This window comes from Triplophysa rosa, linkage group LG6 (genome assembly GCF_024868665.1).
Source record: "Triplophysa rosa linkage group LG6, Trosa_1v2, whole genome shotgun sequence".
Lineage (NCBI taxonomy): Eukaryota > Metazoa > Chordata > Actinopteri > Cypriniformes > Nemacheilidae > Triplophysa > Triplophysa rosa.
Genome location: NC_079895.1, coordinates 19,598,320 through 19,625,451, shown reverse-complemented (window position 1 = coordinate 19,625,451; position 27,132 = coordinate 19,598,320). Strand labels below are relative to the sequence as shown.

At 40.7% G+C, this 27,132-nt stretch overlaps 2 protein-coding genes across 4 annotated transcripts in view; one reads left to right on the top strand and one right to left on the bottom strand.

Annotated features, from left to right (window-relative positions):
• The window catches only part of LOC130555221 (uncharacterized), a 60,538-nt gene extending 53,888 nt beyond the window's left edge, over positions 1-6,650 (top strand). The window contains exon 2 of the mRNA XM_057335249.1: positions 6,095-6,650. Coding sequence (XP_057191232.1) covers positions 6,095-6,118 — 24 coding nt within the window. The 3' untranslated portion in view covers positions 6,119-6,650. The remainder of the gene's footprint in view (positions 1-6,094) is intronic.
• The window catches only part of si:dkey-230p4.1 (centrosome-associated protein CEP250), a 97,853-nt gene that overhangs the window by 27,998 nt on the left and 42,723 nt on the right, over positions 1-27,132 (bottom strand). For 2 of the 3 annotated variants that reach the window (XM_057335243.1, XM_057335244.1), the window contains exons 9-12: positions 17,144-17,324; positions 16,801-16,944; positions 2,440-2,588; positions 303-452 (exon numbers count right to left, since the gene is read on the bottom strand). In XM_057335243.1, coding sequence (XP_057191226.1) covers positions 303-452; positions 2,440-2,588; positions 16,801-16,944; positions 17,144-17,324 — 624 coding nt within the window. The remainder of the gene's footprint in view (positions 1-302; positions 453-2,439; positions 2,589-16,800; positions 16,945-17,143; positions 17,325-27,132) is intronic. The other variant, XM_057335245.1, reaches the window with a different exon arrangement.

Here is a 27,132-nt window from a genome sequence, read left to right as displayed (position 1 = left end):
GATTTCAGTGAACGAGAAATATGAGTCATTGAATTTCGTGAACGAGAACGATTCGTTCACTTGAAAGATTTGTTCAAAAAGAACGAATCGTTCACGAATGTAACATAAAACGTACAAAGAAGAAGTACGGCCAGAATGACTTATCGCGAGAAGAATCAAAATACACTTTAATCGCATAACATCATTTAATGGAAACGCAGTCATTCCGCGATATTATTTTAATCGACATTTAGAAAACATCATTTAAATTTTGTGCAAATCTTTAATGGAAACCTGGCTAGTGACTGCTAGATCAAACGTACCGTTTCTGTCTCTCTCTCTCCATTAGGATTTTCTCTTCCTCTTCTCTCTCTCTCTGTCGTCTCATATGTTCGTTTTCTTTCCTCAGTCCTTCCATGAGTCTCTCAGCCTCCTCCACCTGACTGCGTAAAATGGTCACCATCTCCCTCTCACTTTCACACAAAATTTCTTTGTAGATTAGACTGTGATGATCTTAATTGTGGTCCTGGGAGCCCCAGCATGTTTTGTCGCCTTGGAATTATAAGGTTCTATCTGCGTTCTGAGTAGTTTTGAGATATTGAGCTTCAAAGATTTTGCATTTCATATAGAAAAAAATTATGAGGAACAAATCTCTTTCATTTGTGAAAAAGACAGAGACCCTTAAAGGGATACTTCACCCAAAAATGAAAATTCTGTCATCATTTACTCACATTCGTATTGTTTCAAATCTACAGTACATACATTACTTTGTTCTGATGAACACAGAGAAAGATATTTGGAAGAATGCTTATAACCAGACAGGTCTTGCCCCCCATTGACTACCATAGTAGGAAAAATTACTTTATCCTTTTTTTTTCTGTTGAACACAAAAGAAGACATTTTGGAGAATGTAGGACAGCAAACAATTCTGGGGCACTTTTGACGACCATTGTATTTTTTCCTACTATGGTAGTCAATGGGGGGCAAAACCTGTCTGGTTAAGCATTCTTCCAAATATCTTTCTCTGTGTTCATCAGAACAAAGAAATTTATAAAGATTTGGAGCAACCGAAGGTGAGTAAATGATGACAGAATTTTCTTTTTTGGGTGAAGTATCCCTTTAATGTATTCTAAATGTACAATATCAATATTTTCTGAAATTTGTAAATGGGGATTTTTGGAACAGGTCAAACGCAGATAGAGCCTTCTAATTCTGAAAAAACACTTTCGGCTTAGAAGTATAAGGTTCTATCTACAAAACATTCACTAAAGCAATTTTTAAGCAACAAAAACAATTTACTTATAATTTTTGTAAGAACATGAAATTAGTGTTGTAATAATGTGTAAAAGTTACATTTACATGGTTTTTATGCCACTTATTTCATGTTGAAATATTTTATGACGCTTTCTCGTTCAAGTTAAGCATAAAAGGTTGTGCTAATTGTTGTATCTAAATGTTTTATCCACAGTAGGTCGGACAGGTAAAATTCATCTTTAGAGATGAGTATGGCTGAAACAACATGATAATGTTAGCTGTTGTAATTAAGACTGTTGACATTGTTGACTATTTGGCTTATTTGGCTATTAATCGCATTATGAGAGTGTATGTAAACACAGAAATTAGGAAGCTAGCGCTGCTGGCTAGTGTTGTGTTTATAAAAATAAACTCCTCAACAAAACCTAAAACAAAAAAATACTGTAGTTTGAGCTGCTGTCCTTGACAAGAGTATTAAGAAAAGAGCCAACCTTCAGGTTTCTTTTAAACATTGTTTTGCGTTGCAATGTTTCCTCAGATATTCCACTGTCACTGAGGAGCCCGGCAACATGACAAAGTAAGCTGTGTGCTCTTGTGTGCATTCAAAATGCTTATTGGCTTACAGATACAACCTTATAGCACCAAATTATAATTCAAATTTGTAGATAGCTTTTTTCCTAAAAAAAGTCCCAAAATGTACACATTTAAAAAAAACATGGCATAATGTAAATAAATTGTGACAGAATAAGAATATGTGACTAACTCAAATTTGACCAAAATGTCAGATAGAACCTTATAATTCTAAGCGATGACTTGTAAGTCTACCTTTATTTAAAACACCTCATTTGTTCATGAACTGTGTCAGACAAAGGACATATAAGGTGTCTTCCAATTCATGTACTTATGCACTGTTATAGCAATTTTTACTGTTAGCCAGTTAGCAGTGCTTGCTTACTAGTATAAGACACGCCTTTCAAAACAGCATCTTTACAGACTATTGACAATTATTTTTAATTAATTACGGTTTTATGTAAAAATCATACATTAGAGGGCTGAGTGAATAGGGTAGAGTACAATATAGTTCATATGGGATTCAATATTCAAACTGTGCAGTGCCTGTGGGTGCCCAGCACAAGGAATAGGACCAATGCAGTAATATTATTGGGTATTTGTCAATTGGTGTTGAAGTAATAAAGCATCCGTCACCTGTTTAGTAGTTCCTGAGTGTGTTTAATCTCCAGTGCTCCCTGATTGGTCTGTTCCTGAAGCTCCTCCCTCTCCCTCTCCAACTGTGCCATTTTTTGTTCCAGAGTTTCTTTCTCTGCTCCCAGTCTTCGCATGCTTATCTGAGCATCCTAATAAAAAGAGCACGAATCAAAATAAACCACATACAGGTCACAGTAGTTCCATTAAGCCTGTAAAATTAAAAACATATATTTTTGGTGGCAAATTAAACAAAAATATGTATAGAAACACAAATGAATTCAATTTTGATGAAAAATACCAGCATTTCCCAACCTTTTTCCCATCATAGCACCCTTTAAAAAATTCGAAAGTTTGTGGGATCCTACACCAACACTATGCTCTATATTACATATACTGTATGTGACCCTGCCTGTGAAAACGCAGCTGAAGTCTTTTTTTTTGTGATTTGCTGTTTTCTACATAAAATCATCCTACATAGAGTAAAGAACATTCTGTGAAAATTTCATCTTGATATCTGTAATATTGACTGAGTCCATGTCAAAGATTTGTTACATTTTGAAAATCTGTTTCTGAAAATCCAGTTTTTGAGAAAATCCAATGTAAAAACAAGCTTATATTTAAAGCTAAAACACACTTGAACCATAATTTTCCTGTCTATATGCCATATATCACATTAAAGCTGAGATTCTCCAGTTTTCAGTGAGACATATGTATGGGAAAATTCTTAAATTGTTGTAAAATAGGTATATTTCTTATTATGTGCATGTACAAAAAGCATAAAAAACATTTAAACAAATGAAGGGTACCACAAGGGCTTGATTTGGGTCCCATGACAAAGAAAGCTGGTCCTGCATCGCTGCCGGCAGCTTGTTTGTATCAGTGCTCTTATCACTTCGCTCTAATATTAGTGTATTTTATTTTCGTTAATTATTATTGTCGTTGCTAACTTATCCTGATATCTCAATAACCCTGTTCCTGTTATTTACTTGGAAGAGTCTAAACCAAATGTGATAGTTAACTTAACGCCGTTAGCATAGCAATAGCGTGTTAGCTTGCTTTCTGTTCACACTGTGGAATATCATCTTGCCTCTGGTTTGTCTTGTGTGCTAACTGTTTCTCTTTTTAAGCGAGTATACTACGATCCATCGAGCAACCTTGGTAAGTTGGAATTGCACTTCAAATCCGGTGAGTTATGGCTTCTATTCCTATTATTGTTACTTGCACCTCATATGTCATATGTTTAGCTTAGCCTTCTCTGTCAGCTGCGAGGGCTTTATATGCGATAAATGCAGGGAAATAGTTAGGCTGACAGAGAAGATCTTAGAATTAGAGTCTCGCATCCAATCCTTATCTGAGGATAGTAAGAGTTTAACGACGATAGAAAACACTTTGGATGCGAGCAACATTAGCGCACACAGCTCGGTTCCGGTTGAAAATCCTCCGCAGCTGGGAAACTTCGTGACTGTGAGACGGCGTAGTCGCAGGACAAAACATCACTCGACCGTTCCGATTACAGTCTCGAACAGGTTTGCCCCGCTCAGTGACGCACCGGCTGAGAAACCTGCTGAAAGTGCCCTAGTTATCGGTGATTCTATTGTTCGGAACGTTAACATAGAGGCACCAGCCACCATAGTCCAATGTTTACCGGGAGCCAGAGCGCCTGACATCAAGTCAAATTTAAATGTGCTGGCTAAGGCTAATCGTAAATTCAGTAAGATTGTCATTCACGTCGGCACAAATGATGTTCGACTCCGTCAATCGGAGATCACAAAAGATAACATTAAAGAGGTGTGTGAGCTCGCAAGCATGATGTCAGACACTGTAATATTCTCTGGCCCCCTCAATGCTTATCGTGGTGATGAGATTTATAGCAGATTATCATCACTAAATGGCTGGTTGTCTGAGTGGTGCCTGCAGAATGATATAGTTTTTATAAATAACTGGAAGAGTTTTGAGGGCAGACCTGACCTGTTGAAACGAGATGGTCTCCATCCCTCCTGGGCTGGGACTTCCATCCTGTCTAGAAATATGGCAAAAAGTCTTAATGCTAATGCTAAAACTTGACTCGCTGGGGCCCAGGTCAGGGAGCAGACAGTATGGCTTAACCAACTGTCTGCTTGCCGTCTCACGTCGCAGAATACACAAAATGTACAACATGTAGTAATCCGTTCTCCCAAACATCACAAAATAGAGACTGTGTCTGTCCCCCGGATTAGCAAACATAAAATAATGCGTAAACCTCTTGAAAGTAATTTAATAAACGTTAAACAAACTAAACATGAACAAAATACAGATAATCAACTGTTACGACTCGGATTGCTAAATATTAGATCTCTCTCTAATAAAGCACTTTTTGTTAACGATATGATAACAGATCATAAAATAGACATGCTCTGTTTGACAGAAACATGGCTAAAACCAGATGATTATATTGCTTTAAATGAATCTGTCCCCCAAGATTATTATTATAAACACGAGCCTCGTCTAAAAGGCAGAGGGGGAGGTGTCGCAGCACTTTACAATAACTCTCTTAGCATTTCCCAGAAGTCGAACTCTAAATATAATTCTTTTGAAGTCATGGTTCTTCATGTTTCAACACCTAATACTAAAGATAAAACACTTTTTAAATTGATTCTAGCTATTGTATATAGGCCTCCAGGGCACCACACAGATTTTATTAAAGAATTTGGTGGGTTCTTATCAGAACTAGTACTGGCCGCAGATAGACTCCTTGTCGTTGGTGACTTTAACATCCACGTAGATAACGTTACAGATGCCTTAGGAATGGCTTTCAAAGACACTCTTAACTCCATGGGCATTAGTCAACATGTGTCAGGACCCACTCACCTTCGTAATCATACTTTAGATTTAATACTGTCTTACGGTATAAATGTGGACGACGTTAAAATCCTTCAGCAGAGTGAAGACATTTCGGATCATTATCTGGTATTATGTTTGCTTCACTGGCCTACGGCTGCAAATAAAACTCATTGTTACAAATATGGTAGAACAATAACTTCAACTACCAAAGATGCGTTTCTCGATAATCTGCCCGAATTGTCTCAAATCATGAGAAATAACGTTGAAGATCTTGACATTACCACTGAAAATTTTAATTCCACCTTCTCGGTAACGCTAGACAAAGTTGCTCCACTACGTTTAAAGAAGATTAAAAATGGCAGCCCCACACCGTGGTATAATGAACACACTCAGGCTCTAAAGAAAGCGGCCCGAAAAATGGAGCGCAACTTTAAGAAAACTAAATTAGAGGTATTTCGTACAGCATGGAAGGATAGTATTCGAAAATACAGGAAAGCCCTAATAACTTCTAGATCCGCCTACTTTTCATCACTAATAGAAGAAAACCAGCACAATCCTAGGTTTTTATTTAACACGGTGGCTAAATTAACAAAAAATAAATCGTCAGTGACTTCTGATCCTGTATATCAGCATAGCAGTGATGAATTTATGAACTACTTCACATATAAAATCCAAGATATTAGAGAAAAAATTATAACAATGCAATCAGAAGTGAAACCCGCTGAACAAACTAACTACAGCGCCCTTAAGGAGAAAATGCAATTATTTTATACCGTAGATCAAGATGAGCTGTCTAAAATTATTAGATCATCTAAATCAACAACATGCATACTAGACCCTATACCTACAAATCTACTGAAAGAGATGCTCCCAGAAATTATAGATCCTCTTCTTGGTATTATTAACTCATCTCTGACATTAGGACATGTGCCTAAAGCATATAAGGTGGCTGTTATAAGGCCCCTTGTCAAAAAACCCCAACTCGACCCTAGAGAACTAAGGAACTACAGGCCTATATCGAATCTACCTTTCATATCTAAAGTTCTGGAAAAAGTAGTTTCAACTCAATTATGCTCCTTCCTCCAAAGGAATGACATCAATGAAGAATTCCAGTCTGGATTTAGAGCATGTCACAGTACAGAGACTGCTTTGATCAGAGTTACAAATGATCTGCTATTGGCGTCTGACCGAGGTTGTATCTCGTTATTGGTGCTGCTAGACCTTAGTGCTGCATTCGATACCATTGACCACAGCACACTCCTACATAGACTCGAAAATTATGTCGGCATTAAGGGAATAGCTTTGAAATGGTTTAAATCTTATTTATCCGACCGTTTTCAATTTGTAGCAATAAACAATGAGGTGTCACGCAAATCGCAAGTCCAGTACGGTGTACCACAGGGCTCAGTCTTAGGGCCTCTGCTCTTCGCATTATACATGCTACCTCTAGGAGATATAATAAAGCGACACGGAGTTAGCTTTCACTGTTATGCTGATGATACTCAACTTTATATTTCCTCGAAGCCTCATGAAACACAGCAGTTCCATCGAATAATGGAATGCATAGTCGATATAAAAAACTGGATGAGTAACAACTTTTTATTACTGAACTCGGACAAAACGGAAGTGTTACTTATTGGACCGAAAACTGCTATAAGTAACAACCAAGAATACTGTTTAACTATTGACGGATGTTCCATAAAACCCTCGTCGTCAGCAAAGAATCTTGGCGTTCTATTCGATAGTAATCTGTCATTTGAGAGCCACGTCGCCAACACCTGTAAAATTGCGTTTTTCCATCTTAAGAATATATCTAAACTACGTCATATGCTGTCAATCTCAGATGCAGAGAAGTTAATTCATGCATTCATGACATCAAGACTAGATTACTGTAATGCACTGTTAGGTGGTTGCCCTGCAGGCTTATTACAAAAACTCCAATTGGTCCAAAACGCGGCAGCTCGAGTTCTTACACGTACAAAAAAGTATGAACATATTAGCCCGGTTCTGTCAACCTTGCACTGGTTACCTATAAAGCATCGCGTTAACTTTAAAATCTTGCTTATTACCTATAAAGCCTTACATGGTTTAGCTCCTCAGTACTTGAATGAACTCCTTTTGTATTACAGTCCTTCACGTGCATTACGCTCTCAGGCGTCCTGTCAGTTGGTAATACCTAGAATTTCAAAATCAAGTGCAGGTGGTAGATCCTTTTCCTATCTAGCGCCTAAACTTTGGAATAGTCTTCCCTGCACTGTCCGGGAGGCAGACACACTCTGTCAGTTTAAATCTAGACTAAAGACGCATCTTTTTAATCTTGCATACACTACTCTTCCATAATATAAATCTTCAGAGGGTTTAGGCTGCATTAGTTAGATCAACCGGAACCAAAAACACAACTGATGTACTTGTTGCATCAAAGAGTACAGAACAGTACTCTACTCTCAGCCAGTCTTGTCTCATTGTTCCAAGGTTACCACAGCGAGCAGGATGCAGTTCATGGCCTGACCTGATGGTAGAGCGGAGAATGGGAAGTGGGGACCTGACAAGAGCTGAGATGATAGAGCTGGATAAAGAAGGACGCGGTCTCTTGACATGTCTTCACCACAAAATTTCAAATGCTATTAGATTATTAATGATAATCTTAAACTATAATTTATTTTATTATTAAGTTTATTTATTTTATTTAGCCTTGTTGTGCAAGTTCTCTGGAGCTTGTGCAGAGGCAGCAGCTTTTGCCAGAGGGGAACTGGAATCCCCTGGTTGGGCCTGGGTTCTCCTGAGGTTTTTTTTCTCGATTAGAGTTTTGGGTTCCTCGCCACCGTTTGCATACTGTTTTTGCACTATCTGCCTGACCGGGGGGGCTGCTTTAGAATCTTAAAGTTTTACTTAATTAATATTGCATATAGGAATTTATTATCTGTTATATTTGACCTGTGCTTCTCTCTCCTTTATCCTAAATGTGTGCTCTCACTGAGCGTGTGTGTGTGTGCGTACTTGTCTGTGTACGTACGTGTGTGTGTGTGTGTGTGTGTGTGTGTGTGTGTGTCTGTGTGTGTTGGTGTGTGTGCGTGTTGTGTGTGTGGAGTGTTTTGTGTGTGGGTGTGTCTGTCTTCTGTGTTTTCAACCTTTTCTTGTTTTTGCAGGTACAACTTTGATTGTTTTGCTTGTAGTCAATGTGTCTCATGTACAGCTGCTTTGTAACAATGAAAATTGTAAAAGCGCTATATAAATAAAGTTGAGTTGAGTTGAGTTGAGTTGATTGTAGCAACAATAACCAGTTCAATTCACAAGAATGATTGTATAATTTTATTAATAATATAAAATAGGGGTGGGTGAAAAAATCGATTCACATATGAATCGCGATTCAGTCCTCTAGCGATTCTTATCGATTCCCAAATTGAAAAATCGATTTTCTAGTAAAAATAACAATTGGTGATGTTGTCGGAACAAAAAAGGCAGAACTTTTTTGCGAGAGCGGTGCGGCACCCGGACAGTCGAGAGACCGCACATCTTAATTACCTGGCGCCGTTCCGTATACAGAACACCTGAGTTTACGGTTTGTTTTGCATATGAATTCTAATATAATTATGACAAACTATATATCGTTGGAAAGGTCTAAGTCTCTAGAATACATATTTCATCACTGTTTTATAAAATAAAATATGTAGGAGGAGTAATCTATTTATAAATGACAAGAGTGCGCTTCAAAAAATGTATGTCCTGCTAAATGAAATTCCACCAGCGGAACGCTTACGTTCTCTTCAATATTTGGCATGTGAATTCTTATCTTATCATGACAAACTATATATCGTTGGAAAGGTCTAAGCCTCTAGAAAAACATTTTCATCACTGTTTAATAAAATAAAATATGTAGGAGGAGTAATCTATTTATAAACGAGGAGAGTGTGCTTCAAAAATTGTTTCCGCCTGCCAGATGCCTGCTTTTACTTCCATATTTTGCATGTGAATTCTAATATAATTATGACAAACTATATATCGTTGGAAAGGTCCAAGTCTCTAGAATACATATTTCATCACTGTTTTATAAAATAAAATATGTAGGAGTAATCTATTTATAAATGACAAGAGTGCGCTTCAAAAAATTGATGTCCTGCTAAATGACATTGTTCCGCAAGCGGAACGTTTACATTTTCTTCAATATTTGGCACGTGAATTCTTATCTTATCATGACAAACTATGTATCGTTGGAAAGGTCTAAGTTTCTAAAATACATATTTCATCACTATTTTATAAAATAAATTATGTAGGAGGATGACTGAGTCATAAATGACGAGAGTGTGCATAAAAAAAACAATATCATAATAATAATAAGAAATGCAGACATAAGATATTACATTTCAGGTTTTTTTATTATGTTGTTCACGGTCCTGTCTATATTTTCAATGTCTCTTCATGTGAAGAATTAAAAAAAATTGAAAAAGAAGACTCTCAATGTCTGTTGTGGTCTTCAATGTCAGACCAAAAAAGGTGCCCCCTATTGGATTCTTGTGGTACTGCGGCTAAAACAGACACATAATTTGATCTATCAAGCTCAAACTTCATAAAAATATTGGTGGTACTTGGGATTTTGACCTTTTGACATTTTTAGGCGGAAACATAGATTTTATGTTTTTTTAATAAAATCTAAACATAATATTTTTATAGTTTGTTGTAGCAATAAACATAAACTACAATAATAATAATAATAATTTTTAATTCAGGAGTAGTCTTCCAAGTGTCTTCTTTCAAATGAGACCAACCGTAGGTCTGTTCGTGAGTTACAACCATTTTAGTTCCAACAGTGCATTTTCATGTGTAGGCTAAAAAAGGGCTGCGCCAGGTAACAGGTTAGCCCCTTAACAGCTGATTTACTTTGAGATTTTGCATGTGAATTCTTATCTTATTGTGACAAACATTATATCATTGGAAAGTCACTAGAAAACATATTTCATCACTGTTTTATAGAATAATGTGTGTAGGAAGAGTAATTGTTTCTTTTTTAAGAGTGGGCTTAAAAATGTTTATGTATAGTTTCATACAAATGTATTGTTTTTATTTTGTTTCTGTGCTTGTTTATTTTTTCATTGTGTCTGTTAATTGGAAAAGTAAAAAAAGCATCTCAATGTCTGTTGTGGTCAAATTTCAGATCAAGTGTTAAAACCAATGGAAAGCATATGGGCCCCCTGTGGATTTTTGCAATATTGGAGCTAAAACAAATCACAGACACATCAAAATTTGATGTATCAAGACCAAATTTGATACAACAATTCGTGATCCTTAAGACTTTGACTTATGAAATTTTGGGGCTGATCCGTAATTATTTTAAATGTATTTTTTTTTATAAAAGAAAAACAAAGCTTTTATAGTTTTTTTATAAAAATAAACATAGCAAAATCACTTACATTTTTTTGGGGATTTCTTTTTTTGGGGGCAATAATCTGCTAATTTTCTTCTTTCAAAAAAGAATTCATGAGTTACAGCTATTTTAGTGCCAACAGTGGGTTTTCACATGTAGGCTCAAAAAGGGCTGCGCCAGTGAAGAGGTTAGATTTTATTCCATTTTGTTGGAATGATGGCATTCGATGTGAGTCTTTACGTTTAGTGTTCTCAAATTACTTCACCTTCGCTTTACAAAGCTTGCATATTGCATACGTCTTGTCAGGCTCTTTCTTACCATAGAGTTGATAAAATCCGAAGTATTTCCAAAAACTTGCCATCGCTAAAAATGGGACTGGGTGTATTTCTTTTAGCCCCACCATCGCTGTTGCTGAGCCTAAACATATATCACATCTAATTTTGAGAAAGAATCGTTATTAAAAATCGTGAATCGGTTTTTAATTGAATCGTGACCCCAAGAATCGATATGAATCGAATCGTGAGGTACCAAAAGATTCCCACCCCGAATATAAAATATTTAAAGGGGTCATATGGCACGAGTACGTGTTTTTATGTGTCTTTGGTGTGTTATAAGTTGCCCATGCATGTATAAGACACGTAAAATTTCAAAAATTAAAGTGTCGGAACAAAAGATGCATTCTATCTAAAAGCGAATGCTCACCCAGATCTGCCTGAAACGCCTTGTGTAACCACACCCCCACAAATCAGTTATACATCAGTTATACATCATACATCAGTTCATGGTAAGATTTGACTAAGACCGCCCAAATGTATACGCAAGTAAGGTGGGCGTACCTGTCAGTACAATTGCTTTGGAACCTGATGTCCCAAATATGGTAAGAAGCGTTACATTTCCATCACACGCTTGCAGTATTCGACCAATCACTACGCACTGGTTAACTGGCCAATCATAGCACACCTTGCTTTTCAGAGCGATGAGCTTTGTAAAAAATCTGCATGTTTCAGAGAGGCGGGGCAAAGAGGAGATACAAACATACACGGTATGTGGAAAATACAGCGTTTTTGAACCTTAAATCGTGTATACACATTGCATTACATCTAAAACAAACGATAATATTCGTTTTAGGTGTGTAATACGACCCATTTAAAAAGATCAAATTCCACATCAGACTCGTCCAAGAATAAGTCCTGTTTATCATCTTCTACTCCTCTCGCCTCATTTCTTCATGCCATGTCAAAGTCTGTTTGCCGAAGTCATGTCACTCCCATAGCTATTTCAGTCATAGCAAGACCACAGTCCTGTCTACTCAAATGTGGAGGAGGTAGATATTTCTAAATTCGCTAGCAAAAGTCACAATTAAATAACATATTCCGATCAAGAATTAAACCCGACATCAACTATAGCATACATTTTGTTTCCTAAGCATAAACTGCGCTATAAATCACCTTTTAAATGCCGCTTCAGCTGCTGCTCATGCGAATCACGAGAGCACCGTCTCTCACTGAGCCTTGCATTCACTCCCCATTCATTTTAACGGCAATGACGCATCTTGTTAATATCTATTATTTTGTGTCATTTTCAGTTTCAAAATTCATCACGCCAGCATTCAAGAACCGAATTATTTCAGCACGTAGCAGTTTTAGGGGCCGATCACATAGAAAGCGTTTATTGCAGTTAGACGAGCCTCTTTTGAATTGTTTTCAGTTGGCAGGGAGCGCTTTGTGCGGTGCTTATGCGCGGCAAGCGGCCCACGTTTTTGCCACCTGCTGCGCCTCGCGATTTTGGCAGAGCGCTCTGAGCGCCTGAGGTCGATCACACAGAACGTGTTTTTCATGTTTGAAAACATGCTGCTTTTTCAGTTGGCTTTTTGAAAAGAGCAGCACGCAGCATTTTTTTTATGTTGCTAGGCAACAACCGAAACAGCTGTACTGTCAGTCAAGGAATATAGCGCAAGCTCTCTAGTTGCTGTTAAAGGTCCAGTGTGTAATTTTTGGGATGATCTATTGATAGAAATGCAATATAATATACTGTAGATAGCTATGCCTTCAGAGGTGTATAAAGAGCTTACACAAGGAAGTGTTATATTTTTATGAATTAGAATGAGCTATTTCTATCTACATACACGGCGGGTCCACTTGCATTTAATTTGCCATGTTCTGTCAGCTGTCGTAGTGTTTCGAAAGGGAGGGGGAGAGGTGGAGTGAGCGGCTGGTTGCAATTCGCAAACTTGCCAATAGATTTGACTTTATCTGTCATATTAGCAGAAAGTTTAAAATCGGTAAAGCAGAGGGTGCTCGCTCTGACCTTGTTCAGTTAACCCGCGACAGCCAACACAAGTTTCTCGTCCATCATTAGAAAAACAAGTTATTATGATTATTGATTTTATTGCTTATACATAAACTCTTTCAACACTCTGTCAACACAAAGTGTACTGTATTTAAAGTGTATTTAAAGCACATCTTTAACAACTAAATTATTGTATGCTATTTTTTCTTTATCTTAACGATTCATATAAGGAGAACACAATTCCATTATATGAGTGAGTGTTTTTGACCTGTCCTTTGTTGTTTTATGAACATTACACTGCGTTCCAAATTATTATGCAAACTGGATTTAAGTGTCGTAAACATTTAATTTTATATTGTTCAATTAAACTTATGGATGGTATTGTGTCTCAGTGCTCTTTGGATCACTGAAATCAATCTCAGACACCTGTGATAAGTAGTTTGCCAGGTGAGCCCAATTAAAGGAAAACTACTTAAGAAGGACGTTCCACATTATTAAGCAGGCCACAGGTTTCAAGCAATATGGGAAAGAAAAAGGATCTGTCTGCTGCCGAAAAGCGTCAAATAGTGCAATGTCTTGGACAAGGTATGAAAACATTAGATATTTCACGAAAACTTAAGCGAGATCATCGTACTGTGAAGACATTTGTGGCTGATTCAGAGCACAGAAGGGTTCGTGCAGATAAAGGCAGAATGAGGAAGGTTTCTTCCAGACAAATTCATCGGATTAAGAGAGCAGCTGCAAAAATGCCATTGCAAAGCAGCAAACAGGTATTTGAAGCTGCTGGTGCCTCGGGAGTCCCGAAAACCTCAAGGTGTAGGATCCTCCAGATGCTTGCAGTTGTGCATAAACCTACTATTCGGCCACCCCTAACCAATGCTCACAAGCAGAAACGGTTGCAGTGGGCCCACACATACATGAAGACTAATTTTCAAACAGTCTTGTTTACTGATGAGTGCCGTGCAACCCTGGATGGTCCAGATGGATGGAGTAGTGGATGGTTGGTGGATGGCCACCATGTCCCAACAAGGCTGCGACGTCAGCAAGGAGGTGGCGGAGTCATGTTTTGGGCTGGAATCATGGGGAGACAGCTGGTGGGCCCCTTTAGGGTCCCTGAAGGTGTGAAAATGAACTCTGCAAGGTATGTAGAGTTTCTGACTGAGCACTTTCTTCCATGGTACAAAAAGAAGAACCATGCCTTCCGTAGCAAAATCATCTTCATGCATGACAATGCACCATCTCATGCTGCAAAGAATACCTCTGTGTCATTGGCTGCTATGGGCATAAAAGGAGAGAAACTCATGGTGTGGCCACCATCCTCCCCTGACCTCAACCCTATTGAGAACCTTTGGAGCATCCTCAAGCGAAAGATCTATGATGGTGGGAGGCAGTTAGCATCAAAACAGCAGCTCTGGGAGGCTATTCTGACATCCTGCAAAGAAATTCAATCAGAAACTATCCAAAAACTCACAAGTTCAATGGATGCAAGAATTGTGAAGGTGATATCAAAGAAGGGGTCCTATGTTAACATGTAACTTGCCCTGTTAGGATGTTTTTGATTGAAATAGCTTTTGATTTCAGTAAATATGACCTCCTAATGCTGCAAATTCAACAAATGACCATTTTCAGTTTTTTACAACCTATGAAATGTTTTCAAACTCTGTTGTGCATAATAATTTGGAACAGTGCATTTTGAGTTTTTCATTTTTTAAATAAATACTGTTGTCAGTGGGAGGTTTGTTCAATAAAATTCCAAATGTACCCTAACTGTTGATTACTTGAAAATTATACTGACTGTCATTTGCATCGACAAATTAGGAAAACCAGAGAAAGATATCATTTGCATAATAATTTGGAACCCAGTGTATGTAGCGGTTTTAGCTAACATTATTATATTGATGAGCAAGCTCACCAAATATAATAACGTTAGCTAAAACCGCTACATAATTGGTGGAGAATGCGGGCATGATTAAACAAAAGTTATGAGCTTAAACTACTGTCAACCTAAGTGTGTTTTAAATCAAGACAATACGATGCAAGTATTATACACATGTATGTTGCTATTTGCGGCTTGTTTAATGTAGATAAAGTGATGGCTTGATTTGGTACTTCTGCTATGATTGTAAAAGTCTTAACATAGTTTAAATGGTATCAGCGCGAGGTTAATCTGATTTGGCGAAGAAATCCCAGTTTCAGTATTAATAAATGCATAAGTCTATTCTGATGAAGGAATCTCAGATAAGATGCATGTGAAACTGTTCCAGAATTAATCTGTTTTGGCGAAGAAATCCCAATTGCAGTATTGTTTAATCTGTTTCTGACGAAGGAATCTCAGTACAGTGTTATGTAAAGGTAGATTTGAGTAAGGCACCTCTTTGTACGTTGCAAGGGCCTTGTAAATTATAGTCAGATCTATGCCATTCATCTAAACTTTGACTCTGCATGGACAAGCTTAGCTAAATGGTGATCATTACTGTGTTACAATTGCTGAATGAAAATAGTGTGTAACACTATTCTTCAGCATTTGTGTGTAAGGCACAAACAGCTGCGCGTGTATGCAAATAAACGTGAACCTACAGCAAATCTGTGTAAGTACTCCTTAAAGAAGGACAGGAAACCTGTTTAAAGTGCTTGCTAACAGAAAAACCGCTACATAATTATAAACAGTGATCTGTTTATATTATGCTCCTGCACCTTTAAGAGCGCTCTATACAGATATATGGTTAATATACTGTGACGCGTCCGTTTTGTTTCCCAGCTGTTAACGTTCATAAAACAGACTACTTTTACATGGACTCTTGCTAGTATGGGATTTTTGATGTAATTTTGTGTTTATTTGTCCGTTTCAGAGCAAGACGTGAAAGAGAATTCAGTTTAGTAGTTCGCTCCCTGACTCTCTAGGCGTGCATGTTCAAACATGTTTTTAGCCACGAAGCCTCGTTCAGACAGCCAGAGACTTTGTCGCTGTGTGTCGCTTGTCTCTTGCTATGAGATCATTTGAAGGCATTCCTAGCTTTGGTTGTCGTAACAGTTTGAACAAACCCTCCAGTAACTGACAAGAGATGGATGACATGAGCTCCACTGCTTTACTCCTATTGGTAGTCGGTCGCGAAAGCCGCTCATCATTTGAGCATCAACAATTCTCAACGTTTGTCGCTTGACTCCCGTCGCTGAATACGCCCATTTCCTGTTGCCAACGGTCTGAAAAGGGCGTCACACAGCATACAACACACGCAACACAATTCGTTATCGTTGCTGTTTTGTAACCGGGGAAATTTTTGTATTCTGCAGGCTATTGATTTCCTTTTGCTTTATCATCAATAGCATTAAATAAGCCTCTGGCACCCGCACATATTACATCTTTGTGGGGCGAGGGCACTGATAGATAAGCGGCATGCGCATGGCTGAAGGAGGGGAGACGAAATGGAATGGTTTGTTCTTTCAACTCCGCCGTCTGGAAGAGATTTAAAACGAAATGTCCATGTAAGAGTTCGGTACCTTTCCATTCAGTTCTGGTGTTCCCGGTTCATGTGCGCGCGTCAGCAGTCTTGCTAACCCCAAATGCTCTCGTTGATTGAGACGCCTGGTGACGCCCATCCCAAGCCACTACCGATCAACATCCCACCCCTTCTGTGACTCATGGTTTGTCTGTACATTTCAGAGCCAGTTAGCAACGGACTTTCGAAATAAAATAACACTTAAAAAACTGTTAATGCACAATAAAATAATTGTCGGCGTTAATTAATTAATGCGTTAGCACGATAATAACGCGTTAACTTACCCAGCCCTAGTTTCTATATAACTATATTGCGGCTTGTTTTATTGTGAAAATGTTTTTTGCTCATACCACCCACCCTAATTCAGAAACAATTTTTTATTTTACATTGACCAACCTGCACTTCCTGTTGTCTCCACTGTAGGGCAGTCTCAGCTTGAGCGATGATCGAGAGGACACTAGATAGTCCTTCAGTGGACACATCATCTACAGACGGAGAGTTGGACTGCCCGCTCTTCTGCTGAGAGTTCACAACCCTCCACTGAGCACAAATTACAAGACAACAAGACTTAAGCTTACTCGGGATTCTTTTTAGAAGCAAATGCTGAGCAAAAAAACCCCACATCAATAAAGTTGACAAACCAAAGACCATTAAAATAATCACAATTTCAGCACTGAATTATAAAATATATTTCAAAGTCATGGTGTATCTACCATTTCCTGTTTCCACACAGACTCACCAGTGTCCTGACAGCATGCCTGACAGATTCAAAATTTCTCTCCAATTCTATTTGTTTCTCCCACTTCCTCTCTTGCTCTCGCTTTCTCTCCATTTCCTGTTTGTGTCTTCTCTCCATTTCTGCCTCTTGCTTCTTTCTTTCAGATTCAAGAGCTTTTATGGTCATATTTAGCTCTGTGATTCTGAAAAAAAACAGTACAGCATCAATGCACTTGAAATGTATCACATCTTCGATAATAACTCCAGAACAAAAAAGTGTTAAAAGAGGTTTTTTTACATTTGTAAGTTCTGTGAATCAGTTCAAACGGTCAATTTCAATGAATCAATTCATGATTCAATTCATTCACTATTCACAAATGTGACCCTGGACCACAAAACCAGTCTTATGTAGCATGGGAATATTTGTGGCAATAGCCAACAAAACATTTTATGGGTCAAAATGATCTATGTTTCTTTTATGCAAAAAATCATGAAGTAAAGATCATGATCCATGAAGATATTTTGTACATTTCCTACTGTAAATATATAAAAACTTTATTTTTGTGAGTGGATGCAGTAAAATTGCTAACAAAAATGGCCAAAAACACGCCTACCAACTTCACTCGCTGCTGCCCGTTCTTTGAGAATTACCCACTCAAGTTTGGCATCTATGTAATGCTTAGAATTTCTGCTTTTGGGTTCATCTACTTTCCACAACGTCATTACAGTGGTAACCCAAAAGAGAGCGTTAAAACAAACCTGTTTCTTCTTAGCAACGGCCTGCTACAGCGTCTCTGATTAACAACTTCAAAGGCAATTTCTCAATATTTTGATTTTTTTGCACCCTCAGATTCCAGAGTTTTAAACAGTTGTATCTTGGCCAAATATTGTCATGTTAAACCATACATCAATGGAAAGCTTATTTGTGACCCTGGATCACAAAACCAGTCTTAAGTAGCACGGGAACATTTTTAGTAAAAGACAAAAATACTGTACGTTGTGTGGGTCAAAATTATCGATTTTTCTTTTATGCCAAAATTCATTAGGATATTAAGTAAAGATCATGGTCCATGAAGATATTTTGTAAATTTCCTACCTTAAATATATAAAAACTTTATTTTTGTGAGTGGATGGTCTGCCACAGTGCCCCTGATTAACAACTTCAAAGGCAATTTTCTCAATATTTCGATTCTTTTGCGCTCTCAGATTCCTGAGTTTTAAACGGTTGTATCTCAGCCAGCTATTGTCCTATTTTAACAACTATATATCTATAGAAAGTGTATTTATTTAGCTTTCAGATTATGTAACAATCTCAATTTCGAAAAATTGACCCATAAGACTGGTTTTGTTGTCCACAGTGGCGGAGCCAGACAATTTTCATAGGGGTGGCCAGACTGAGACCATAGCTCACACAGGGGTAGCACAGAAACTGATATCATCTTTTTTTTCCTATGTGGCAAGTCACTGTGGATCTAGTAGTGTTTCTTAGTCACTCACTAATTTACTTAAACAGGCAGTGATTGCCATGTAGAATTACATCATGAAGATCCACATAAGCTTTTTAATGTATTACTAAACTGATTTTAAAAAAAGATCTGAAACAGTGTGGCATTGCAGAAGGTGGTGTCTTTTTAATTGGTGATAAAGCTCACACCATAATGACAATTTACACGACATAAGAATATAGCCTACCAGAATGCACTTTTATCAAACAAACATTACAATATCACAGAAAAAAACAAAATATAGTAACCTTAACATTATGGGCAAGCATTTCAATTTCCTTTGCAATACTTTGCATATTTGTAACGGTTTCAGCACCACCGGCCGCCCCCCATGTCGTCACCGCCAGCTCGCTTCACCCGTTCCCTCTCCCCGGAGTTCTGAACTCAGTTTCCCAGCATGCACCGCACATCCACCATTTTTGATTAGTCCACACCTGCATCACATCATCAGGATTCTATTTAAGTTTGCACCTTTTTGTTCTTCCCTGTTCAGTCTTGTTGTCTTCACTGCAATTCTTTACCCCGATAAGTATACTTACCTGTTTTTGAAATACTTACCTGTTTTTGGATATTCCTGTTTTTGAAATACTTACCTGTTTTTGGATATTCCTGTTTTTGAAATACTTACCTGTTTTTGGATATTCCTGTTTTTGAAATACTTACCTGTTTTTGGATATTCCTGTTTTTGAAATACTTACCTGTTTTTGGATATTCCTGTTTTTGAAATACTTACCTGTTTTTGGATATTCCTGTTTTTTGAAATACTTACCTGTTTTTGGATATTCCTGTTTTTGAAATACTTACCTGTTTTTGGATATTCCTGTTTTTGAAATACTTACCTGTTTTTGGATATTCCTGTTTTTTGAATACTTACCTGTTTTTGGATATTCCTGTTTTTGAAATAAACTCCTTTTTCTTATCTACCTCCGTGGTGTGCTCTCCGTCTACCAGAACCCTGACAGTAGACTGAACCAACACCATGACCACACCACAGACTTCTCCCGGTCCTTCACCTCCAGCTCCCTCTGATCCCCTCTCTGAACTGGTCACCCTACTCCGGAACCAACCCGCACCTGCACTCCTTCCGTCTAACCCACCATCGGCGTCTAGTCCCATGGCCCTACCCAACCGATATACTGGCTCCGTGGAGGAGTGTAGCGGGTTCTGTCTCCAATGTGAGCTCTACATACAGTTGCACCCCGGTCAATTCTCCACGGACAAATCCAAGGTAGCCTTCATCATCTCCCTCCTGAGCGGTAAGGCCCTGAACTGGGCATACGGGATTTGGCAGGCCGGAGGACCACTTACCACTAATCTGAAGTCTTTTCTTGAGCACTTTAAAGGGGTCTTTGGCCAAGCAATGGATTACCTTTCGGTGCACGATCTACTGCTGAGGCTTCGACAAGGACGCCTTTCAGTGGCGGATTATGCCCTCCAGTTCCGCACCCTTGCGGCGACCAGTGGATGGAATGAGCCGGCGCTTGTCTCGGTCTACCGCCAAGGGCTACAGAACTCGATCCGATTACACATGGCCATCTACGATGACTCGGTCGGTCTGGAGGCTCTCATACAACGATCCATTAGTATCGCCCAACGTCTGTCAGCCTGTTCGCCGTCATCACCCGGTACATTTCCTCCACGGGTTACGACCTCTGCTTCCCGGACTCCTTCAGACCCAGAACCCATGGATGTGGATCGTTTTCGACTATGTCCTGAGGAACGTACACGGAGGCGGAACCTTAACCTTTGTCTGTACTGTGGAGGGTCAGGTCATCGCCTAGCCGTCTGCCCCGTCCGTCCGGCTCGACCAGCGGTGAGTTCTATCCATACACCGGCCTCCTTACCTCACCTTGCTCTTACCCAAGTGGTCATTATTGCACCTAACTTCTCTGTTCCAGTCCACGCCCTGATTGACTCTGGAGCCGCCGGGAACTTCATTTCTCTGAATCTTCTTACTCAGTTGGGCTTCCCGCGCCTAAGGAACGGGAGGACCATGTTTGTGCAAGACATCCTAGGAAAACCGCTGGGCCGAGGTCGGATCACACACCATTCCCCACCCATCACCCTTCACATCTCTCCCAGGCATACGGAGAAGATCTCCTTCTGGGTACTGGAGGGGTCCACCTCCGATATCGTCCTGGGACGACCCTGGCTGATGGAACGTCAACCTATCGTGGACTGGCGCACTGGCATCATATCCGGATGGGCGGGTCGCCCCGCCAACACCAGGGTCCCGATCAAGGAGGAAACTTTCCTAAAACCGGTACTACCCATCCTAGCCACTACCGTCGAGAGTCCTGAGGTCCTCAACTCCGGGGAGGTTCCCGTAGATTATCGGTCGTTCCAGGACGTCTTCTCCAAGCTGAGGGCTACGGAGCTGCCTCCTCACCGGCCATGGGACTGCGCCATTGAGCTGCTGCCTGGGGCCACAATGCCCAAAGGAAAGATCTATTCCTTGTCCATCCCGGAGCAGAAGGCCATGGAGGAGTATATCGAGGAGGCATTACAACAAGGTTTCATCCGACCGTCTGTCTCCCCTGCCGCGTCAAGCTTCTTCTTCGTAGGGAAAAAGGATGGAGGTCTTCGTCCCTGCATAGACTATCGGGTTCTCAATCGTCACACCAAGCGCTTCGCCTATCCTCTTCCCCTGATACCTGCCGCCCTGGAACAGTTACGCCATGCCACATTGTTCACCAAGCTGGATCTAAGAAGCGCCTACAACTGATTCGGATTCGCCCAGGTGACGAATGGAAAACGGCCTTTGTGACTCCCAACGGTCATTACGAATATAAGGTCATGCCCTTCGGCTTGGTGAACGCCCCAGCAGTGTTCCAGAGCTTTATGAATGAGATCTTCCGGGACCTGCTGGGGAAATTCGTTATAATTTACCTCGACGATATCTTATTTACTCCCGCTCTCGACCGCTCACGTTACCCATGTCTCCATCGTCCTCCAACGCCTACGCCAACATAAACTATACCTGAAACTCGAGAAATGCCAGTTTCACCAATCCACCATACAATTTCTGGGTTATATCATCTTCTTTCAACCAAGTTACCATGGATCAGGGGAAGGTGGAGGCGGTCCAGAACTGGTCACAACCCCATACGGTGAGGGAGATGCAGCGGTTTTAGGATTTGCTAATTTCTACCGGCGCTTCATCGCTGGATTCAGCTCTATTGCAGCTCCCCTCACCGCCATGACTGGAAAAGGCTCGAGATCCCTGTCCTGGAATCCCGAAGCTCTCAAAGCTTTTGACCAGATGAAGCAAGCCTTCTGTACTGCTCCTACCCTACTTCTACCCGACCCAGACCTGCCTTTTCTCGTGGAAGTGGATGCCTCTTCGACCGGGGTAGGAGCGGTGCTCTCTCAGCGGCAGGGGAAGCCTCCTAGACTCCATCCATGTGCCTACTTCTCCCGCAAGCTATCCCCGGCGGAGTTAAACTACGACATCGGGAATAAAGAGCTCCTAGCCATCAAACTGGCTCTGGAAGAATGGCGACACTGGCTGGAGGGCGCAAACTATCCCTTCACCGTGATCACCGATCACCGTAACCTGGAGTACCTCAAAAAGGCCCGGAGGCTGAATTCTCGTCAGGCCCGTTGGGCACTCTTCTTCTCACGGTTCGACTTCAAAGTGACTTACCGACCTGGCTCGCAAAATGGCAAAGCTGATGCTCTCTCCAGACAACACTACGTCACCCCAGATTTAACCGAACCTGAACCAGTGCTTCCTCCAGCCCTGTTCGTCTGCCCCATCCAGTGGGCCCTCGACCGGGACATCGCTGAACTCCAACACCCTACTCCGCCGGGAGGTCCCGAGGGTAGGATCTTTGTGCCACCCGAGCTCCGCACTACCCTCGTGGACTCTGCTCATTCTGTTCCGGGATCAGGACACCCAGGCAGACAGCGCACCCTCTCGCTCATCTCCGCCCGATACTGGTGGCCTGGGATGACTCAGGACATCGCCCGATTCGTCAAAGGATGCTCAGTCTGTGCCATCGCAAAGACACCACGTCGCCTGCCGGAGGGAAAACTACTCCCATTGCCCATACCCCAACGACCGTGGTCTCACCTCGCAGTGGACTTTATCACGACCTGCCCCTGTCTGACACATTCACCTGTATCCTGGTGGCAGTGGATAGGTTCTCCAAAGCATGCAAGTTGATTCCCCTCACTCAGCTCCCCACTGCACTAGAGACGGCTGAGGCCCTGTTTACCCATGTGTTTCGCAATTACGGGCCTTCCTGAAGACGTTGTGTCAGACAGGGGTCCCCAATTCATCTCCCGGGTCTGGAAGGCCTTCTTCGGAATACTGAACATCTCGGTGAGCTTGACCTCCGGATATCACCCTCAGGCGAACGGCCAGGCTGAGCGGAAGATACAGGACATCGGGAGGTACCTGAGATCATACTGCCATACTCACCAACACAGCTGGCACCGTTTCCTACCCTGGGCGGAGTACGCCCAAAACTCCCTTCGACAGACCTCAACCGGTCTCACCCCGTTTCAGTGTATCCTAGGATATCAACCTCCCCTGTTCCCCTGGTCTGGAGAACCCTCATCGGTGCCAGCTGTCGATCACTGGTTTCGGGAGAGCGAGAGGGTCTGGGACTCAGCTCACCACCACCTCCAGCAGGCTATCCGCAGGCAGAAGCTCCATGCGGACGCCCGAAGATCCCCAAACCCCCAGTATGCTCCAGGGCAACGGGTCTGGTTGTCCACAAGGGACTTACGCCTGCGACAACCCTGCCGGAAGCTGAGTCCCAAATACATCGGACCATTCCTCATCACTCGACAGATCAATCCCGTCACCTTCCGCCTCCAGCTGCCCAAACACTACCGGATCTCCCCCTCCTTTCACGTTTCCCTTCTCAAACCCTTTATTACTCCTGTTTCTGTTTCCTCTACAGACCCTGCTGTAACAACAGATCTGCCTCCTCCTCCACCACCTCTGGACGCCGCCCAACAGATCTTCAGGGTAGAGGAGATCATGGACTCCAGGAGACGGGGAGGTCACCTCGAGTACCTAATCAACTGGGAGGGCTACGGACCTGAAGAACAATCCTGGGTACCACGGATTGACATTCTAGACCAAGCACTCCTACGAGAGTTCCACCAAACCCATCCTGAACGTCCGGGTCCTCGACTTCGAGGTCGACCCCGTCACCCTGGTAGGTCCGCTGGAGCGGACCATGGAGGAGGGGGTACTGTAACGGTTTCAGCACCACCGGCCACGCCCCCCATGTCGTCACCGCCAGCTCGCTTCACCCGTTCCCTCTCCCCGGAGTTCTGAACTCAGTTTCCCAGCATGCACCGCACATCCACCATTTTTGATTAGTCCACACCTGCATCACATCATCAGGATTCTATTTAAGTTTGCACCTTTTTGTTCTTCCCTGTTCAGTCTTGTTGTCTTCACTGCAATTCTTTACCCCGATAAGTATACTTACCTGTTTTTGAAATACTTACCTGTTTTTGGATATTCCTGTTTTTGAAATACTTACCTGTTTTTGGATATTCCTGTTTTTTGAAATACTTACCTGTTTTTGGATATTCCTGTTTTTGTAATACTTACCTGTTTTTGGATATTCCTGTTTTTGTAATACTTACCTGTTTTTGGATATTCCCGTTTTTGAAATACTTACCTGTTTTTGGATATTCCTGTTTTTGAAATAAACTCCTTTTTCTTATCTACCTCCGTGGTGTGCTCTCCGTCTACCAGAACCCTGACAATATTATCATTTGGCTGCCAACTGCCAACAAAACATTTTAATTATCTTTCAAGGATATGACACAGACAGACCACCACCATTAAGCTAAATCAGCACTGAAAGTTGACTTTACTTTTAATGGCCTTCTACAATGCTCTTTTAAATGACACTGACACAGTGAAACTGTTTATAGCTTGCGACTTTCATACTGCTAAGTTAACAGCCTAAATTAACTTAGCAAACTTTACCATGTCTGTTTCAACTTCAGCACGCCAGCCATAATATACATACATTAAGACAAGAAACATTTCAAACATAGTGAATAAACTTAATTCTTCTTGTTAACTTACCTGTGACCTCTTCTCTCACGGCGGGAAACAGACAGTCCTTCTACTGCACGCGCAAAGTCCGTTGGAGCACACGCGAACAACAACAACACTACTTGTTTTTCTTCTGTAATTGTGTTGGTGGTTGAAATTCAAGTTGAGTGTATTACCGCCACCTTCAGTTTGGGTGGAGAAGTACTTGTTTGAGGTGCGCTGTTGAAATGCGTCCATATGGGAACAACTGTGTACAGAAATGGTTCAGCAAAAAAGTTGCCGGCAAAGCGGTGGTGGGGGTACGGGGGGGTGGCCAAAGATTAATTTATGGTGGCCTTGGCCACCATTGGCCACCCCCTGGCTCCGCCCCTGGTTGTCCAGGGTCACATTTATTCAGCTTCAGAGGTTGCGTTAGACTTTTTCATTGTCCGTCATTTTGACGGAAAGGATCGTAAAAAATCCGTCATAATCTATTTTTACCTGTCACTATGGTGCAAGGTGATATTACGTGCTAATTAGCATGTTTGTGACATCATCGCGACGTACGCGTTCTTTGACACATACTGTATTTTAATGCCCAATAAAGCCGACGTCGTTTACATATTTAATGTTTGTGTTGTCATTTATGTCATTGACATAGAATACTAATTACAGACAAATGTTCATATGTCCAGTCAGTAACAATGACAGGTGCTTGTACGTGCTTGTTTTGTAATCATTCATTTATTCACTTACAATTAACATTAAGCTGCTGTTAGGTCATGAACAGTGTTGTGCAAGTTACTTCCAAACTGTAATACATTACAGATTACTTGTTACTGTTATTTAAAAGTAATCCCTTAACTTACAATATTACTGTCTCAGAATTGTAATACGTTACATGACTCCTGTATTACTCACCATTTCACCAAAATAACTACAGAAGTAGAACTTAACATTCTAAAATGACAAAATGTCTTCGTATTTTTGTATTTTCAAAATACAAAATACTTTTTGCCAATCAACCTCTTTATTAGACTGCTGATTTCTTGAATTAACTAGGCTATACACAAATAAATACTAGATTAAATGCATTTAAATTCAAAATACTATTACAAAATAATAGTATTTTGTATTTCAAATGGATGTGTTTGAATACACTGCCCATCCATGCAGTCTAATAAGGAGGTTGATTGGCAAAAAGTATTTCAGTTTGAAAATACCAAAATACTAAGTTTAAACACATTTAAATACAAAATACAATTAATTTTTTTCTAAGGTATTTAAATACAAAATAGTCCCCTCTCATCACTGAACTAGATTATATAGAATTCTAGCTGGTCATCATGTAAACCTTAGCTTACCTTGTCATTGCTGCTGGTCACAGGGATCTTGCTAACTAGCGTCCTGAAAGCAGCCCACTGACCCCTCAAAATCCGCCCAAAAGGAATGAAAACTAGCCCAATTATTTTCCGGTGTCAAATCAAAGTTAACAACTGCCAAAAAACGTTTCTATTGCTATATTTACTTATCTGAATGGTTTCCTAGGTATTGTATATATTTTTTGTTCTGATGAACTCAAAATATGTTTTGGGGGATTTAGGAAAGCAAACAATTCTGGGTCACCTTTGACTAACATTATATTTTTTTCTGCTATGGTAGTCAATGATGCCAAAGAATTTTCAGTTGCTAACATTCTACCAAATATCTTTGTGTTCAACCGAACAAAGAAATGTATGCAGGTTTGGAACAACTAGAGGGTGAGTAATCCATAACAGAGTGTCCCTTTAAAAAAGATCCCATGTGTGCTCGAGGCCACGCACGGAAATGGACGAGAAACGTGTTTTTGCTTCGTAAGACATGCAAAAACTTGCTTAAGAAATAAGCATGGTTAAATTTATTGCATATGTATAATGTGTACAAGCACGTCAATGTTTTAGTTGTTCTAGACTGCGTATACCTGCTCAAACGTGATATTTGGCAGCCGGAAGAATCAACTGTTGTACACTCACGCGTGATCTCTTTCATTGTGCAACGTGACATGCACCTTATCAAACACTGGTAAAAACATAATTCGGATGCATTGTCTAATACCACCGCTACATTTTCCTCTTTGGTTGAGCTGAGCTCCCGCATCCCTCCCTGTACTGTAGCCTGCCTGTCAGACGCTCGTTCCCCACACTTTCGAGAACGGGTCCCGGTCCTGGAGTTGCCAGGTATTCATCGGAGTATGAATACACATTAAGAATCGCATCAATTAACATTTATCCTTAGAAGATAAATAAACATTTTGGCGGCCGCAGTACATTATGAAAGGAGCCCAAAAACCTGCAACCCCGCAGCTCCATAATTTTTCCCGCAACTGCATTTTCAAAATAGCCCAATTGTGCGGGAAAATCGCGACCCTGGCAACACTGGCGCTTACAGCGAACCGGGCGAGGCCAATAGCCTCGAACCTTTAGCTCAGAGACTGAAATCATGCCGCGTTACAAT